Source organism: Aythya fuligula, chromosome 5 (genome assembly GCF_009819795.1).
Source record: "Aythya fuligula isolate bAytFul2 chromosome 5, bAytFul2.pri, whole genome shotgun sequence".
NCBI classification, from domain to species: domain Eukaryota; kingdom Metazoa; phylum Chordata; class Aves; order Anseriformes; family Anatidae; genus Aythya; species Aythya fuligula.
The window spans coordinates 26,603,035-26,622,963 of NC_045563.1; the positions used below are offsets into that span (position 1 = coordinate 26,603,035).

Genomic DNA, 19,929 nt, shown 5'->3' on the forward strand with positions numbered 1-19,929 from the left:
GGTCTCCCATATCCTGCTGTGGGAAGCAAACCTCTGGAAACCATCATTGGTGTCTGCCTAGAGCAGACAATGTTCACCAGAGGAAAGATATGCGGCAGCAAGGGCAAGTGACCAGAGCATTTAAAACAAGGCTGTGCTGGGAGAGGAAAGATCAAAGAAAGCATCTGAAGGTCCAGCCCAGCCCACATCAGCCTAATTGGACTGGAATGGGAGAAGAACACTGGCCAGAACCACAGACAAGCATCTCGACAGCCACTGTTGTTTGGCCTATGCTAGAGAAAAATATTTACAAACTTTGGCAATAAAATCAAAGCTGACAGCAGTCGTTTGCTTTGGGGTCAAACCTTCCACTGATTTATGCAGCATGTTTTGTTCTATATATAAAATAACCCTATCATGGCCTCTAATGACTGGACTAGTTGGGAGGTTTATGTAGAACCTAGGGAAACAAAGACACTAAAAATACCCCATCTCTAGGGAAACAGAATAAATGTATCTACCAGTTCTGCTCAACCTTTATCAGAAAGCCTCTTGTGTTACAATTTTGGTTCTAGCCAAAATGGAAAGGTTACAGAGACCTCAGTGTAAGTTATGCAAAATAGTAAGTGTTGAGCAAATTTAGCACCAACATCAGCTGGTGGGATGAATGAATACATGATTCGAGGCTCCGTTAAGTACTGACATGTTTACAAGCCACACTGTTACAGAATATATGGGGAACTTGTCAGCAGAGAAGCCTGAATCCATTCAAGACGAAGAGGCTGATACACTCGTTTTACCCTAAGCTCCTTTAAGGCTGCACGTGCTCCAGCCTGATGTTCTCATGTGAAGCTGTACGAACCGCAGTGCTAACCCAGAGGGAGGGAGAGCTCTCACCAGAAGCCTGGCACCACTCTCGATATGCCTGGGGGTCTCACAGCCAAAACCTCATCCGCTCTCTTCTCCGTTACCGGGTGTTGATGCGATCCGAGCCCAAGCAGCGCTGGTTCCCGAGGCACCCAGAACCTGCAGACAGGATACGGAGGTGAGGTCACAGAAGAGCTGAGGGCACCGGGGTTCTCTTAACACCCAGCCAGCTCCTGCCAACACAAAACATCCTCGTGAGCAGTATAAATCAAAACGTCAACCTTACAACTAGCACCGTTGCTCTTGGAGGCTTGTCAGTTGTAGCCGAGCAGCCGTGCTTTGTGTGCACACCTTAGAGGGAATGGTAGGGTCTAGGAGGTGGCTGCAAACCCCTCGCTGACAGAAGAGAAAAGGCAAATAAACCCTCAGCTCACTGGTGCTGGCAAGGAAACGTACCCATGGAGAATGAGTCTGAGAAGGACACAGGTGTGGTGCTTACTTACCTGCTAAGTCACTTCAGAAATAGTTTGAAGTAGGCAAAGGTGGATCAGCAGGATCCAAGGGGGGGAAGGCAGCAGGGAGGCACCACCACAGAGAAATGGAGTGAGTATGGACCCAAGGTACCAATGCCCAAACATTACAGCTGCCATCTGGGAGCTGTCTGCTAACAATCAGGCTGGCACCTTGCTTGGAGAACAAAATGCACCCTAAGCAAGCTGGCCACTACCAGCTTCCCAGCATTTATGCCAGCTGCCCTTCATTTCCCTTAATTTCCACAGATGTCAGAGCTCAGCACCACGTGAGGTGAGATCCTATTTCAACCCTCCCTTGCCTAGAAGGATGGGCAGACTTTTGAAGGTGGCAAGATAGTTCTGTGAATGTGCTAGCTGGAGTTAAGGTCTAGGTCTGTAGTATTTTGGCCTGATTTTCTAGCTTAGCGTGACTATTCCTGTACTGCTCCCTCATCAAATTTTATACTTGACCGACTTTGTCACAATGTGAGGGGAACTGGCTTTTTGCCCTGATAACTTTCAAGGTACAGTTGATTTATTGAAGTAAAGCAAAGAAATACTGAAAAGCAGTTGAGGTCTTCTTAGTATGCACCAAGAGTTACTAGTTATGCTAGTGCTAAGCATTTTCCTTATTAATAAATACAAACTCTTCATAGAAACACCAGTAATTGCCTTAATAATCCTTTTGTCTTCTTTAATTGCATAAGTAATTATATTTCTCAAATCTCAAAGCAAAACTTCTCAGTATCAGTACCTGTGGGAATGCTCATCCATTGTATACGCTGTTCTGAGTGTTCACTAATACTACGGGACTTTTTTAAAACAGATATTACACATCTGCTTCCAGTAATTACTGTGCTGCCAATGCTACCAGCAAGTTCTTCTCAAAGTTCAAAGCCTTTTTTGTGTTGTCACTTAGTCATTACAAGTTAATTTCTTATTTTCCTTCATAATACAATTACTTTAAAATAATCAAATGTATGAGACAACTCTCTTTGGTTCTTGTTTTCTTGTATTTAAATAGAACATAAAACAATTTTTCAAGTGTTATGTAGTCATTTTCCCTGATGATTGCTGTAATAGATGAGATCCTTTCTCAGGATGTCTTCCACTGTTTCAGAATAGCATTTGACTAAATATCTGTTCTTCTTTTTCCATAAAGATAATCTGTTTTGTGTTTTTTGTTTGTTTGTTTGTTTTTTGATCCAGCAATAATAATTTACTATATGTGTGCGATTAGGCCCTTTTAGATAGCTTTTCTGCAAACCAGGCTTCTGTTCTTGGCTATAAACTCCTGAAGTTTTTACTCTGTAAATGGAGTCTGACGTAATTAGTGACCTGCTATCAAGCTCAAGTGATTATATTAAAGTCAATATTTCTTCTGTTTTTTTTGGACAGTATTAATTTCAAAAATATTATTAGGAAATATCTGGTCAATTAACAATTGGCTGCTGTTTTTCCTTACATATGGCATTTAATAATTCTGGGTAAAATGCTGGCTGAATCTGACTGATAGAAGCCATGAAGAGCTTGGTATAACTATTAATCCTGCCATATTCCATAGGCAAAATGTTGTCAAAATTTCTGGTTGTTTTGCTTTGTGTCTTTTGGTGGTGGTGGCGGCCTAAACTATTCACACTAGGGGAAAAAAAAAATCTATATTTTCCCACAAGTATCTAACATATGTTTATAATTTATCTAGAAATCTTCTGATATCCACATTGGCATGACCTAAAATAGGAGATAAAAAGTTGATAACCTTGGCTAGATGACCAAACCAGGACACAAGCCTCATTACTCATTCTTCAATAACTGACAACTTTTAGAAGATTGGCTCCTAAATACTTTGCTTAAAACTTGCTTACGTACAAAATCACATGCATCTTGTAGCAGTTTATTCATAGATTGCTTCAACACTTTATACTCCTAGTTTAGTGTCTAGCCATATAGTTTGGCGCAGCACTTAATGAATGTAAAAAGTTGCTTCAATCTAAGCATTCACATTCGTATCATCTTGTCTGCATGCTGCAAAATGCTATGCTCCATTTTTCATTGCTCCTGCTGAGTTGTTATTCTGATGTATTTGTCTGCCTGATGTTCAACAAAGAGCTTTACTATCACAGCATCAGCTGCCACTGGGATTTATCATATATTTGTACAACACAAGAGGGAACGGAATAAAATAACGTGCCCAGAGAATAGGCATTGGTAGTCCAGCATACCAGAAGGGTTTTGCAGGTATCTGGATGCATCCCGTATCAGCCTTGCATCAAACCATGGAGTGACCTCCCCTCCTAGCTCCTGGTTCGTCACTGGTCAAAGCTGTGCCTGAAGAAGGCTGACCAGAAAGATGTGCCTGCAGCCCCAACGCCTCAGAAAAGGAGAGGGTGATAATGAATCTCCAGCCCTGCCTCTTTTCTCTGCGTTGATTCTAACAATGATGAGTGAGAGTCAATGCTTTTTGAGTATCTGCCTGAATAACCCCTTGCCGGTATAAATATCTGAATCAGTGTTAATTCCTACAGCTCCACAGGAATCAGGGGACCACTTCTGGATCTACCTTGCAAGGCTCAAACCATGCAGTGCAGGGTTGGCTGGACACAGGACAGCCCCATTATCAGATGATAAAGTCTGGGTGGGTTTTGCATAGCATACAAACAGGCTGTCTGCCCCTCAGATTAGGAAGTTTGTGGATGTCCAGCATCGTAGGGTCTTTGAGGAAAGAGGATCTGTGGTTACTATCATAGTATTCCAAATCTGGGTGATTTCTTTACATGGGATTTAGACCTATTTTTACCTTTTCTTTTGCATTTCTCATGCTAAAGTAAACCCCTTTCTTTGAACAAAGAAAGTCTGGCAGAAGGAAAAGGCCTTAATGAAGGAGCTGCAGGGCTGGTTGAAATGCTGTGATGTGGGTGCCAGCTGGCCAGTTTTTTCCCTCAAGCAGGTCTGAGTGAACAGCCAAACTGCGAGCTCCATGTCATACATCAATCCTAAATGACACCCAGAAGGGCACAAACCAACAGGTCAACAGCCTGGAGCTCTAAAGGGAAGTAAGGAGTAAGGGAAGAAGGTGGTAAAAGCAGTGACAGGGAATCAAGTAAAGATTAAGAGTAGGTGAAGAAAGAAAAAGTGTAATTATTCACCAGGAATGATTTTGGCAAAACCATTCCTGATTCTGGTATGCATTTATTCCTCGTAAAGAGGAATTTTCCGAATTCTCCTTCTCTCTCAGTGTAAAATAAATTATGACCTGTACCACTTCCAGTGGGTCTGGTTACACTCAATCCCAACGTACAATAGCATTCAAACACTTCTGCCCTGCTTGAAGAGTACAACAAAGCATTCCCAGCCTGATAGCACAGGCAGCCAAGTGTCCTGCCAGTGCCTGGGGAAGCGTGAGGCAGTTCAGGAGAGCTGAAAGGAGCTGGCAGGGCTTTGGCTTGTAGGTTTGTGGGAAAGTGGGATGGAGAGGGGAAATTTGCTGTTGTCTGACAGACTCCAAAACTGCGGAAGGGGAGGAAGGCAGCTCAATGGGGAGTGAAGACGTGAGCCCGTCCCCACACCAGAGCCAGCACCGTGTGGGTACGCAGCACGGGGAGCGGTGGGCACAAAGCTGTGCTGGGGCAGGAGCTCGTTTGCAGCTTGTTGAAGAGGGGTGCAGACTTCAGTGGGAGCAGTGGGAAGTTCTGTCACGTGCTGGGAGTCACAAATGTGCTGGCACTGACAAAATGAATCTGCTTGGTTTCGCAGCAGATCAGAATGAGGAGATATCAGACACCAGTGAGACTCCAGAGCCTCTGTCACCGCCCGAAGCCCCAGCAGAGAAGGCCACACAAGGCTCTGACATTGACCTAGAAGTTAAAGGTGAATATTTTCCGTTCATCTGCCCTCACTAGCTTTTCCCCTCACAGTCAGTGCTGCACCTACCAACAGGTATGTATCAGAAGTGGAGGCCACAGACACAAATGACCTGACATCCACTCCTTATCTGGCCATTGAGAAAGGCAGGGGGGATGAATTTCCCTCTAGGAGCTCTCCCTTTGACACCAAGCATCTTCCTTCAACTCCTGCATATAGGCCTGTTCCTTTGTGCCTTCCTCCCTCCTCTAGTCCTTAATAACCAGCATTACCAGACCAGCTAGCTGAAGCCAGGGCTGGGCCTCAGACCCTGTTTGTGTGCTCCTGATGAAATGCTGAATGCCAGCTGTGGTCTGCATGCCACAGATTTGCCATGATTGTCCTAGACTGTGCTGGTTGCTCTTATCTGCTGCCCAGTGAAGTCAGTCCTCTGGCTAAACAAGTCTTGCACTCATTTTTGTCACAGTAGGACTTGCCTATAATTTAGGATGAGTGCTTGCTGATTTGTTATAAATGGAAGAAAATTTAAAAAAATAAAATAAGAATGCAAGGAAAAAAACTTTTGTGAGAGGCCTCAGTTTGAACTGGAAAAATGGTTTTGACGAGAAGAGAATTTGTCTTGAGGTCAGACCATTGGAAGCATATAACAACATGGAGAAATATGAGCTCTAAGTATGGGGTTTGATGAAGGAATTCCAAATGACAGGTTTTTATGGAAAGGCAGCCGCCAGCTGCATTGATATGTCTCACTGCAGCTGTGTCAACAACACCCAGTGGCCAAGTTGCGAATGCTGGGATTCTTTCTGCTGTTCGTAAGCCAAGATGTTCTGAGCTGCCCTAGCTCTGCTGGCAATATCAGCTGTATGCTTCAATTAAAATTTAAAAGAAAAAAAAAATGATGAAAATGTTTTTGCCTGATGTCAGAAATTCTCAATTACACCAAGAAAGGTTTAGTCATATTGCAGACTGATGAGAAGCTACAGATGCCAAATGGAGAAGCAAGGAGAATACATTAACTCACGGAGGTGTGGGATGAAGGGATGGGGAGAACCAGAGGGAAGATAACTTTCAAAGAGTGAAACCCTTCTGTTGTTGCATAGTGTTACTTAATTTGGCTCCACCATGTAAAACTTTACCTAGGGCCTGAAGCAATGAGTCTGGCACAGCTTGTTGATAGTTCAGTTTGAGTCATGAATCAAGACCCAAAAAATAAGGTTCTCGTGAAGGCCAAGAGTAAGAGTTCAGTTGAGGTGGCTGCTTAGTTCTCTGCAGACCACTGGCAGGCTATCCCCATCTCCCACGTTGTCGTGGATGCTGAGGTAAGAACATCTCTGCTCCTCATCTCAACTTTCCTGCATCAGGAAGTGTTACAGATATTGGGGCAAGTCCTGTGCTTAGCACAGAAATGCCAAGAAACCTGTGTGAGAGTGATTGCTTTGGGGAATTATTCCCTCATACTTGTCAGCTGTTCCTTGTGCAAGGGACCCTCTGAACCCAGAGGGAGTCAAGTGCTTGGGAGAAACAACCTCAGAATATGGAGGGCAAGCACTGAATGCACCACTCATCAATATATATTTTTTCTCTGTAGATCCTGGGAGAGCCTTTGCAGGTGTTACGGGTGCAGAGCTGTATCTGGAAGCATGCAGGCTGATGGAGGTGGTGCCTGTCTCGCACTTCACTCAGAACTTGGCCAAGCCTTATATAAACCTGAACCATCATGGTCTAGGACCCAAAGGTGTCAAAGCCATTGCTATTGCTCTGGTGGTGAGTAGCTAGTAAGATTGGGACCACTGCTGCCAATGACAGTAGGCAGTTTAGGCCTCTCTCAGCCTTGGAAGCCATCACTGAATACACAGTGTGGGAGAAAAAGACCTACCTTCCACAAGGGAACCCCGAGCCTCCATTATATTTCTAATCACCTGCACAGGAAAGCTTTGTGTGGCAACTGCTGGCCTTTGCTGGAGTTACCCCAAGTTTTGCTCAATGGACAGGCCCAGGATGCCTCTCTGGGCAATTTGAGCTTGGATCTGAACCTGGCTCTCCATGGTGGCAAAAAGCAATGGAAAGTCCTATCTACTCAAGGCCTCAACAAAAAAGGGTCCCTCTTTTGTATGCCATCTTCCACTGCTCTAGCTATGCCATGTTTCCTGACCACTGTCCTCCTCAGGACCCGCAACACCTTGAGGGGTTTGGAGGAAATGTCCAGTGTCTGTTGAACTAAGGAAACTACCCACTTCAGTCACTTTTAATGCGTCTTTTGTGTGTCTCTGTTTACCTTTGTGTCTTCCCAGTCCAATGCAACTGTCACCCACCTAGAGCTGGAAGATAACGGCATTCTGGCAGAAGGAGCCATATACATGGCAGAGATGCTACGAGAGAATTGCTCCCTTCAGGAACTGGTACCCAACCTGACGTAGTGTTTAGCCAAATGTATTGCTCACCAAGTTCAATCATCTGAGGAATTTCATGAAAGAAAACCAATTCATCCCATTCCAAGTTTGAACCAAATAACGGTTGCTTCCATGCAAAAAGATTCACATTCTGAAAGTCATATTTTATGCTCATGGAGTTTTAAAATGTGCAAGTTTCTAAAAAGCGGAAGCGTGCATGTGATGAGCCTGGTGAGGCTCCCAGAGCCTGGGAGCCTGGAACTGTTCTTTTCATTAGCAGATGTGACAATAATTACCAGAACTAGGTCTTTCTAGGTCATACTTAGCCAATGGAAAATATGTTTCGGTCAGGAACTTTTATTCTCCAGCATGATATGGGGAAAGTTTTGTAAATAGATTAAGGGAGTAATGCAAAACTTTCAGATATAAATCCTTAGGAATGTTCCTTCACTCTGAATCTGGGGTATGCAAAATGCATTTTATTAGGCCATGGGATGTGTTACATTGGAAAAAAAGATCCTTGGCCAAATGCCTCTTGGTTCACTGAAGACAATGATCCATGTGAAACTGATGGCTCTTGGACTTTGTTCCTGCTAGGAATGAACAGGGATCAAACATACCTGTAACTTTTATTAATTACTGCCTGGCTGGCACTTCTTTTTTTTTTTTTTTTTTGCTGATCTTGCATTTTTCCCTTAATATCTTGGTCATTAAAGATACAATAAGGCTAATTCATTCTCTGGGCTTATCCTCCTTATCCTTCCTTGTTTCCTCACAGAACATCTCCAATAACCACCTAGGCACAGAAGGAGCTGAAGCCATTGCCAGTTTGCTTTTGGACAACGCATCCTACCTCTATGCTCTTCAGCTCTCAGGTGGGCTGCATGCAGCCAGTGGTAGCAGTGGAAGTGAAATACTGTGTGTTTCATTTCAGTCTCTCATCCCAAGAACATTAGTCAGACTCTCAGTTATGGCTCTGACAGGAACCCAGAGTGACAGTGTGGAAATCTAGATTTTTGTGATGTGATCAAAATAAATATTTGGCCAGCTAAACCTCCAGCACCTCTGAAAAACAGTCCTGTGTGAGAAATTTAGACAATTGCTGTGTCTCTCTTACATCTTGGGATAATTTTCCTCTGTGGTTTGGAGTAATGACTAACTTATCAAAGCCTGATATGGGCCATGATTAACTGGATGCTCCACCTCCTGTAGACCCCAACACAATGCCAAGGGAAATATCAGCACATTTTTAACACACATTTTCCTCCCCAGGAAACAACTTCGGAGAGGAGGCTGCATCATGCCTTGCTGAGGCATTGATGGTGAGTTACCTGCAATCCAAGGTCATTTGCAGCCCTGGCTGTGTAGCAGACTCCTTGTCCTGAAGCTGCTGTTCACTTGGCATGATTTCACGTGGCAATGCCCATATGATTTCCTGGCATAATTCTGCTAAGTGCCTCTTGCTTAATTCAGAAATGAGGGAGGCTGGGAGGACAGAGAGAAGGATAGACTGAATTAACATTTCCTCAGGACAGCTGCATGAGTCTGGCTGAGAAACAAACCTTCAGGGTTGTGTAACAACAACAGAAGAACATCTGGGTGATACCAAATTTTTGAGACACATAAGTAGCCCGGCTTCACAGCATTTTGCAATTCTTCAGCAAAAAGAAGCTTGACTTCTCTTCTTAGTTCCCGTCTCAAAGTTCCATTGGCACCACCAGAAGCTGCCATGAAGCTTTGGACTAATAATAGGAAGTGCTCTTGGTTGGGATGCAGTGGTGAGAGTGAAATAGGGGGCAGGAACAGCTGCAGGATGTGCTGCAGACCAGACATGAGCCGTGTAAGGGAAGTTTGCACAACACAAAGCCCCATTGCTTTTGCTGTCTTGGAAAGATACTTGCTGTGATGTTATATGCCTGGCAAAGCTCTGTCTCGGGGTACACAGTGCTGCCGTCTCCATGCTGATGAACCCCCATGTGCTGGAGATGTCAATGTGTTTGATATCCTTCTGTTTCATCCTCATGTGGGGGCCTCAGCACGGCAGCTGGCTGCAGCTGGCTGGAAGATCTCATTCTCCCTGCACATTTGTCTCTTTTCAGGGCAATTACCAAGTGAAGAAGCTGGATCTCAGCCACAATGAGTTCTCTGAGAAGGGAGGACAGCTCCTGGGACAGATGCTCGGTATGTTAATCCATTAGTCCCCCAGAGGCAGGATTGCCAGCACGCTTACTGGGAGACACGATGGGGTCAGCACCGTGAACACGTATTTCCTTCTCCAGCAAAATGTCCCATGCCATGACCTGGTGGGTAGTGCAAAATACTGGACTTAGGGCTTCCTGGCTGGTCCCCCTACTCACCCTCATCAGCACAGGTGACTAGCAACTACATTTGACTTCTATATCAGAAGATATTTTATTTTTTTATAGCCCAAACCCTAATAGCTTGAGTCATTGTACAGCAAGCAGCAAGGGAAACAGATCAGAAAGAAATAAAATAAAGTTGCCTTATTTAGCTGGTCAAAGTAAGTTCCAGAGCGTGTAGTAGCCCTGGAGAGGGAATGAAAAATAACAGCAAAAGTCTTTCAGGAATCTCAGGTGCTGTTAGTGCACTGGGAAAGCCTTGCAGGAATATCTGATGGTATTTCTTCCCGAAGACGTCGGTCCTCCTCTCGAACACCGGCTGCGTGCGTTGAGGCCTTGCTTCAAGGACGTGGTCAATCATCGCTCATTTGTGGGAAGTAGAGAGTAATTCCTTTCCTCTGCACTTCCATATAGCTTTCATTTATTTTGTTTTTTTTTTTTGTTTTCCTCCCTTTTTCCCCTTTCCCTTTTATTTCCCCTTAGTTAAATTGTTTAGTTCATGGTAGTCTTTATTTAATTATTATAATTATTTCCCTTTAATTAAATTATCCTTATCTCAACCCGTGAGTTGTTCTTTGCTTTACTTCTCCCCCTCCTTATCTAAAGGAGGGGGAGTGAGAGAGCGGTTGTGGGGTTTAGCTGCCCAGCACGGTAAAACCACCACAGTCCTTTTTGGCGCCCAACGTGGGGCACGAACCCACGACCCTGGGATTAAGAGTCCCATGCTCTACCGTTTTTCACACACCTGCTATTGTAACAGCCACAAGCCTGTGACCAGAGCATCCTGTGTGCCTTACGCATTCCAGTAATACAAAGCCTTCAGATTAATCAGCACTTTCCTTCTCCCACTGATATGAACCTGCTTCTAACTGCAGTCAGTGTCTTTAAAAGATGAATCTGCGGTGAGGGACACAAGGCACTGTGCCCCTGCCCTGGACAAGCCTGCAGGGAACTGAAGCATCAGTGCTAAACCTCGTGACCTTCCCAGCCCAGAAAAATGCATCTCCAAACCAGAAGGCCTTACGGCCCTTCTTTCATTCCCTCCAGCTCACTTGAGGCAGGAGCTGCGAAGATTATTGCAGAATCTGTTACTTTTCTGTGTTCCTTTTTCTTTTAAGGGAATATTTTTAAGCCAGCTAAATTCACCATCTGCCTCCGTCCATCCTCCCATCCATGGAAAATCTGGATGAGAAATTCTGTCTGAGAATGAGAAGCGTTGGCAGCAAGTCCTACCCCTCCCAGTGTCACAGCAGGCCCGAATGAATTCGCACATACCCTGCTCTAAGTGGAATTTACACTGCGAGGTGTGCTCTGCATGTGAATTGGCACCGGCACATATACAGCTGGGCACAGCTACTATAGGAAGCTGAATTCCTCTCCTCTGCTAATCAAACACAGGCAGAGCAAGTCTTGGTATTTTAGATGTGGCAAGGAGAATCCAGACGTTTTTCACAGTGGGAAACACAGACAGTGTCTACTGGTGGAAGAAATCCTTCCACTCTCTTCCTCCCTCCCTACTTCATAATTCATTCTGTGATTAAGTCGGAAAAGGCTGTCTTCCCTCTCTGCTTGTGACCAGCAGCCACTCTCTGTTCTGTGGATGCAGTGGAAGGGAAGACTCTGTATGTACAGGTTCCTCTTACAGCAATTAATGAAGGTCAAGGCTGAATCCCCTGCAAACTTTCTCTTAGCCCCTAACTATGGGTCAGCATTTGTGTCTAGACCACTCTTCAGGAGCTAACACCTCCATTTCTCTCTCTTAGCCAACAACACAGCACTGGAGATTCTGGACCTGAGCTGGAACCACTTGAAGAGGAAGGGGACTGTGGCACTTGGCACAGGTCTCAAGGTAGGAACACTCCTGTTTTGTGACACCCTGGTTGAGACACTGACTGGGAACGTACATCCCTGAGGTCTGAGCGGGGTTCAGTAGCTCTAGTAAGGCTCATCCTACTGACAGCAGGAGTCAGTGCCAGGAGAAGAACTAAAGCAGTGAGTAGGACGGGTGACTCCCATGGATGGAGAAACCCTGGTGACATTGCAGAGCTGCTGGGTTCACTGGGGCTGGGCTGGGTGTGACTTCAGAGATGCTTCTGTCTCATCCAGGCAAGAAAGGGTAGAGTGGTACACATGGTGGGCATGCAGCAGCTGAGATCTTTCTTCTCTTCCTGGAGGGCAATGGTGCACTGAAAATCCTCAACCTCTCTTGGAACAGCATTGGGAATGAGGGAGCACAGGCCCTGGGAGAAGCTCTCAAAGTCAATAGCACACTGGTTCACCTGGACATCAGCAACAACCAGATCAACAACGAGGGAGCCAAGAAGCTCTGCAGGGGCCTTGAAGTCAATGGAAAACTCGAAGTCCTGAAGGTAAAACAAAGCCCAGGCAGGGCTCTTTCATATATTTCTTCATATATAACTTCCACTGCCTCACCAGAGCAACGCCACAGCACTACCTTGAGGTACTGGTAGTATTATCCCCAAGGAGTATTATCAAGTCCTGGAAGAAGTCAAAATTGCCTCCTAGTAAGCTAGGGATCAATAATCCTGAAAGGGGGCAAAGCTGAATGAACAGCCAAACTAGCTTCAGAGGTTAAGCTTGAAAGCTAGTATGTCTTCTCAATCCAAAATCATTCTGTAGGAATTCAGCTCAGAAAAGTCAGCTTGCTTATGAGCTGGATTCTCAGCCAAATTTAACATCACCATCCTTGCAAATTCCCCATTCAGATGAACTTTAATAGCAAGCACATCTTCAAATGCAGTCCATTGCCTCAGCCTCTCCCCATCACATGGCTGAGCACAACCCACTTCAATACGCCCCTGCAACAGATGTAAGGGACCTGACATGGCAATCTTCACACGTGGAGGCAGATGGAGGCTGAGAAGGCAACTCCACTGGGAGGCTGCAGTGCAGAGTTTTGGGTGACAGAGACGAGGTCATGAAATAAAGAATAAACCCATCACAAGGGACCAGTTATTCTACAGACCTACTGAAGGACAGGAAGAAAGAGTCACTGCTAAGGGTACAGCATGCCTCCTGCATGAAATCCTCACTCTTACTATGCCTGTCTACATCTCTTCTCCCACAGATGGCCAATAATCCCCTGACCGTGGAGGGTGCCACTGCGCTAGTGACATCTGTCAGAAAGAACCCCAATTCCATGATGGAGGAGATCAACATCTCAGTAAGAGCTTATGTGCTGGAAAGCCTCAAAGTCCATACACTATACATTTTTAGGAACTACATGAATCCCAGAGCTGCCCCCTTCCAAAACTGTTCTGAGACTTGCTGCCTGCTTCATTTATGCACAGCCATTGATAAAAACGACAGCCCTTCTGGGAACCACATGGAAATTATAGGACTCTAGCCTAGCTCTGAAGAGATGTACCTCTAGTATCACCATGTTTCACTCCCATTTTGCAGTAGCAGAGCAAGAGCAAGAAATGAATTCACAGTGGAGGATGAATTCTGTCTCCCTCCAGGGTAACCTGAGATGGTAGATACCATAAAGTGCTTTGATACTCTGTCACGATGTAGAGGAGCAGAAAGATGCACTGAAAGCAAAGTGATTTTATTATAAATAAATAAATAAATAAATAGAAGCTAATGTGGAATGAAAATAAAATCAGAGAGGCCAAACCTTAGTATGCATTTCCCTCTGGAGCTGGATGGTGGTGTGACATATTGTCGGAACCTCATGTGCTGCTTCCAAAATGACAGACACAGAAAGAGTGAAGAGTGGGTATTCCTCTAGGGCAGACATTTTTTTCTGCATAAATTAAGATGAAAGAGAATTATTTGCCAAGTCTGCAAGGAGTCAGGCCTCATTTTACGTAAGAAAACTAAAACAGGCTGTGTGTAGATAAAAGACTTCATTATAGTATCCATGGTTCTGTTCGTTCAGTTACTAATAATCTAAACAATTCATCAACTTGGAAAGAGTAAGATATTTTGGTTAAATTCTGAGCAATCAAATTATTGAAATGCATTTATTTAAATGGAGCCACCCGAGAAATTTTGAGGCAAGGAGTTAATTAACATAAAGAGTCTTCAATACAACAGAAATCTCACGACGTATTTCTGCTTGTCAGGGTTAAGTGATGCTCTCTTCTCCTTACCCCTCAAAAAGTCTAAACTACCTGGCATTTCTTAAGATAAATAGTTGATGGCATAAATTGATGATGACATTACAGGATCCCAATCAAATGTTTGTAGGTAAATGCCTCATCTCTCTGGCAGACTTCCTTCCAGCTGTGATGCAGGAAGTCTTGCATTTCATTTCAGAATATCTGCAAATACACATCTCCAAAGATCTGCTGCTGTCTTAAACCTTTAAGAATTTAGCAAAGGTTGTAATCTTTAACAGGAAACATAAGGGAAGACATAAACAAAAGCCTTTTCTGCCCCTTTTCCCAGTGATAAAAGTTTATCTTGACTTTCAAAGAATGAATAATTAGTGTGTCTGTAAGAAGAGTTTCAAATAAGGATCGTATCTAGAAACTTCTGCATGGGTTTGACAGCGTTAGCAAAGGTGAAGCGATAGAAAGGCACATTTTTAATGATGTAATTTATTGTTTCTGACAACATTTCTAAGCACAACTGTTCCCCACATTCCTTCCATAATCTACTCTTTATAGAGCTTCAGCTTGCAGTTACTGGCTATCAAATATTTTATGGGAGGCATGAATCAAAGCAGCTAACGTACCCATCTTCCCCACCATAGTACAAAAGAAAATGCCATTACCTAGCAGCTGCCTGTGTGTTGTTTTTTCCAAGCTGTTGGCTGACTGTGTCAAAGATGCAGAAATCCACCGCCTGGCTCCCTCCAGGTGACCCCAGCAAGGTTTGTCAGGCCAGGCACATTGCTGTTATGTGCATCTTCTGAGCTCACACTGGTGGTCTGCTGGCTTTCTGCTGGGGACTTGGCCAGGCTGGTAAGCCTTGGAGAATGCTGGCTGCAGGCAGAGCGTGTGCTGGGCTCCCAGGACTGAGATGCCCTGTTACCCTGCACTCTGCAGGGAGCTCATCAATGAGCCACTCTGCACCCATAGAAGAGTTGATTCTGAATGAAAGCCAGTAAGCCCAGCCAGACCCAGACTAGTTCAAGACTGTCCTCAAGCAATTGCAATCAAGACCTCACTGCAATGTAGAAATCTTCAGCTAAAAAGACGCTGTAAGAATTCATTGGGATACATTATAAACATACTTCAGGGGAAAATACTATGCTTGATGGCATGGGAACTTCCTACAGTGTCAGAAAAGAGAAGCTTTCATGACTTTCCTGATACTGAACTGCCTTGAAATTTCCCACAATTAAATATGTAACTAACATAATATATGAACAATTATATTTTCCTACCATCACAGATATGAACAAAATCTAAGCTATGTTTTCAAAATATCAGTCAAGATGAAAGTAAATTTGTTATAACTTAAATTTGGAAGAATAAGTTATAGTGGCAACAATACTTTCATTGCTAGCTTATTTTCTAACTTCACAAAAATCTACAACAGGACGCTGTGCTGCTGCCCATTCTGTAATTACTAAAACAGAAAACTGAGTCTGAGGTCTTATAGGGATCTCAGTGGTGAACAAGAATCACCCAACATAAGAGGTCTTCAGTGGAGACATTTACTTAATGTACATCTTCCTTGCGTCAAATTAATTTCTACACAAATTAATAGATCCTTTTCTAACTCAAACATGAGAAAAGAGAAGGAAGAAGAACAGTTATTTAGGGTTGGGCTTCTGTGGGATTCCTCAAAGTGAAGAGTAGAGATGGGAAATGGCAGCACCCTTAGGAGAGAAAGCTTACTGTTGACTGTAGATGGATTTGTTAATGAAAGCAAATCTTTGTCATTCTCTGGGCATGCACGCTGACTGCAATCTCCTTCCTCCTATGAACCAGAATGTGTTGGTGAATGAAAATTTTATCAAGTTGCTGGATTTTGTATGTCAAATACGTCCTGAACTAGATGTCATCTATGGTGAAGTTGAAGGCCGTATCTCCAAGATCCCCAAGCAGCACCCAAGTCCTATGAAACTGATTCAGGTGAGCTACTGAACTTTGTCTGCAGTTCCCCTGTGCACAGTACACAAGCCCCAAGCACCTGGAGGGAGGGAGGTTGGAAGGGGTAAGCTTTCTTCCATGTGGGAAATTCAGTCAAATTCCTTCAGAAAAGTATATTCATAATCACTATTGCATGTTCATTTATCTTAGTCCATGCAGATTGACTAAGCAAATCCTTTGATTCTCAGAAGATGAATGCCTTGGGATCTGAGGGAACTGGTCTAAAAAAAAAAAGTGTTTTTTGATTTGCATAGTTGTGATTTAGTAACAATCATCCCATACCTTTGTATGACATCATTCATCCACATAGTTCCCTTTAAAATGCGCATCCAAATTATTTCTTCTACAGCTGAGAATACAAAGAGGAGCTGTACAGTTTGACAGGTTTCAAAAAGCAATGGCAAAGATGAAAATATAAGCAAACCCTAACTGCTGTAATCACTGAACAGCATTGTCTGCCATTTCTGTCTGAGTAGATGTTTGCTAGCTGCGGAAAACAAATTGATGGATTTTGGGTTTGACCCAAAGGAGCGTGCATCCTGCTCACCCAGCCCACCACAACAGACCCTTTCCTGGTAGTTGTGATTTAGCATCCGAATGAATGCGCTTCGTAAAAAATAGACTATGGTTATATAAACAAAACCTGCTCTAAACAGAAATGGCTTGGCTTTTTAAGGCCTGTAATTTTTACGAATAGCAGCAGATGGTGCTGTCCTCCTTGCTGGAAGGCACTGGAGCACCGCTGAGTTAGTAACACTTCTGCATTACCAGCTTCATTGTGCTTTTCTAGCTGCTGTGCAGATTTTCAGCTAATTGGGTGAGACGTTGCTGTAGACATGGCTTCAGCTGAAATTAAGTAAAAGTTTGGACTGTTAGTTCACATCAAACAGTGCCTCTGTCATTCACGGCTAGCGACACGCTAGCATGCTTTGCAGTTTTTAATAGTTGCGGCACTCAGACATGTTCTCCTTTGGGCAGACAGGAATTAGAGAAGAGCACGAGTGATCAGGGAAGGACTGGCTGTAGGTTGGACAGCCTAGCCAAGTGGTGCTGGTGGGATGAGGACCAAATAAGCATGCACAGCTTGGATATAGGTTTACTACTGTGACCTGTTTCGAGGGAGAGGGTATAACTGAGAAGAATGGGATTAGCCTGAGTAAATGTATTTTCTTCTGATGGTGCCTGCATAAGGAGTTAAGGACTCATTTATACCAGGGATGGGCTGAGTAAAGGCAGGGTGACAGGCGGAGGAATAAGAGAAGAGCTTGTGGCACCTATCAGCAGCTGTCTCAGCTCATGGTTGTGCCTGTGTTTTCTCTCTGCTTCTCTTAGAAATACTTGAATGAGCACAACCTGCGACTCTGGGACTTTTTTCAGAAAATTGACAAGGACGGAAACATGAAGATCCCTGTGACAGCCTTCCGGAGAGCCATGATTCAGGTGTGCCCCAGAAAGCATGGCCAGGAGGCTCTCCTGACAGGGTACTGCTCTGGGGAAACCCCTCTGCGGCACCACAGCCACCAGTCAGCCCTGCTGGTGATGTTCCAACTAGAAGGCTAAATTCACAAATTTACCCACTGCAAAGTTGAGCCCTCAGCAAGACCCAACAGAAATGCTGTGACATCCAGTAAATACTGCAGAGGGCATCAGTGATTATGGATCACCTCTAGAATATCACAAAAGCCTTGTAACAACAGAGCTCAGATGTTTGTATAGGATATACCTACAGGATCTTGAAAGATAATTATGTCTTACTGCTATGGGAAAGTGAATGAGAGACATTTAAATCCTTGCCCCTGCACACTGAGTAAACAAGTTTCTTCCTGCCAAAACCACTATGGTGCTTGGATCAGTAGTACTGGTCAGCTTTCCATGATGTTATTTTACATCCTTACCAAAAAAAAAAAAAAAAAAAAAAAAAAAAAAGCTATTTTTATTCTCCCCAGCATCACTCTGGATTTTTACATCCCATTTTTTTCTATGAATCAGGCTATCTCCTCGCCTATTAAAAGACGACCGGGTCCCAGTCTGACATGGAGGATTTTTCTGCTTTAACGTACCCAGGTTTGCTAGCATTTCTCTTCTTCTCTTAGCAATCAAGCATTCCATTGGATCGAGTCCAAATTAGGGAATTAGTGCGACAACTGGACCGGAATCAGACAGGGATTGTGGACTACAGGTGAGTGAGTGACTCCACTTGCTGTCCTGTCCTGTGTTTCCTTTCTGCTTTGGCACAATACCAAGTAAACACATCCTCACTCACTTTAGGAGGTGAAGGGACATGTGTTTTTGGCCTGTCCTGCAACGTGACCAGACATCACTTACCTAAGTGGAAGGCAGATCACACAACACCTTGTATGCTTAGAAGCCCCACTGGGTCAAGCTAGAAGTCAGTATTACTTTTCTGTTCTATAAACTTGCTGTGCAAGCGCACGGATCTCAGAGCTGAATGGCATTTTCATTCACGCTCATAAGCCTGTGTGAGAAGCATCAGTTCAACACTGTTCTCCCCCCGAAGCTACAGTACGATTTGCAAAGACAGCATATCTGTGCCTTCAGACCTTTTCCTCCATCCTCGGGGACTCCTATTTTTTCCTTCTCTCTGATCCTTCTTCTTAGGAGACCTAGTTTTCCCTGGAAACCCACCTTCAAACTACAGAACTTTTCAATCTCTTGAAAGTGCATCTTTCTTAGTGCCTGTAGCAATCATGTCCAAGTTCTGAGAGTCTGAGCAGTCAGCAGCAAACTCCTTGGAGGTTGTCAGTCGCTGCAGGCTAAGCCGTTTGTCATTGGACCACAAATTTCCCCTTAGATTTGCAGTCAGCTCTGACATGTGACTCATCATCTGAAAGCCCTGTTAACTGTGGCCAAATATTCCCATCCCTCACTACATACTGATGGGTTTAAATGTGTGCTGCAGTCTAGTGTTAAGGCTAGAAGCAATGGGTCAGCTTTGCAAATCTTTTCACCTCTTAGCCTCCTAACGTCTTCAAAGAGCAGCTGAGAAGCGAATGACTTTGTTAGATCCAGTCTTTATTCCTTTGCGTCTGTTGGTGCTGTGCTAGAAGCATCTGTTCTCAGGCACTACATGGGCCTTAGCCTGGTTAATCTTGAATCAGAGGTTACATGGGGTTCCCAGTTACTTTAGGCACAAACTACAGAACTGTGGCTGAGCAGTAAGCAAACCAGGAACTGTTGAAACCCAGTGGACGACAAAGACTGCATTCAGTGCCATTAATGCTGCTGAGCTGATATGTAGGGAAAAAAAAATACAGATTTCTACTCCTTATGTGCATTTTAGCACTGTAGCATGTGTGTTAATGGTAATCACTTTGTAGATGAGTCAGAAGAGTTGTGACCTTTGTTGTCCTTACTGTGCCCACCTCAGACTGGTTCCTCAGGGTCCTATCAGCAGCTTAAAGAATCTGACAGGCAAGATTCACTTTACTAGATCAATATTTTTTCATCTTTTTCTTTTGAATCAGTCACCTAAAAGAGCAGAAGCCAGCACAGAACCGTGTGGAAGGGAAAATGAAGGAAGAAGAGAAGGAAGATAAGTAAAAATGAAGCAAGGAGGTGTCACCCAGTGAAAGGTAGTAGGAGAAACACTGACTCTAAAACACTGAAAGCTAAGAGTGGCCCTGGGCTTGGGGAGGTCTGATGCTGGAGAGCTCTGATAGTGTAAGTCATTGACTGTGGAAATAAAGTTGGTGTTCCACTGCACAGCAGGTCTGGTCCTTTTGTTTGGGAGCAGAACAGACTGGCTGGTTACCAAATCATTCTGCATGCTGACAAAGCTGAACTTATTTTCAGAAACAGCGCGCAAAAGCTGGAATGGGGAAACCAAGAAAATTCATATATTGTTATTATCCCATTTAGAAGGAAAGCA

General features: G+C 44.1%; 1 protein-coding gene across 1 annotated transcript; it reads left to right on the top strand.

Moving 5' to 3' along the window:
* Nucleotides 1-1,304: 1,304 nt before the first annotated feature.
* On the top strand, nt 1,305-19,583 carry LRRC74A (leucine rich repeat containing 74A; the record flags this gene model as incomplete). The annotated part of the gene is made up of 14 exons (XM_032187976.1): nt 1,305-1,332; nt 5,112-5,225; nt 6,808-6,983; nt 7,511-7,618; nt 8,388-8,484; nt 8,882-8,931; nt 9,709-9,790; nt 11,733-11,818; nt 12,144-12,338; nt 13,058-13,153; nt 15,879-16,022; nt 17,373-17,480; nt 18,134-18,219; nt 19,526-19,583. Coding segments are annotated over exons 1-14 (1,428 nt in total), but the record flags the coding sequence as incomplete, so codon positions are not given.
* Between the last annotated feature and the right edge of the window lie 346 nt (nt 19,584-19,929).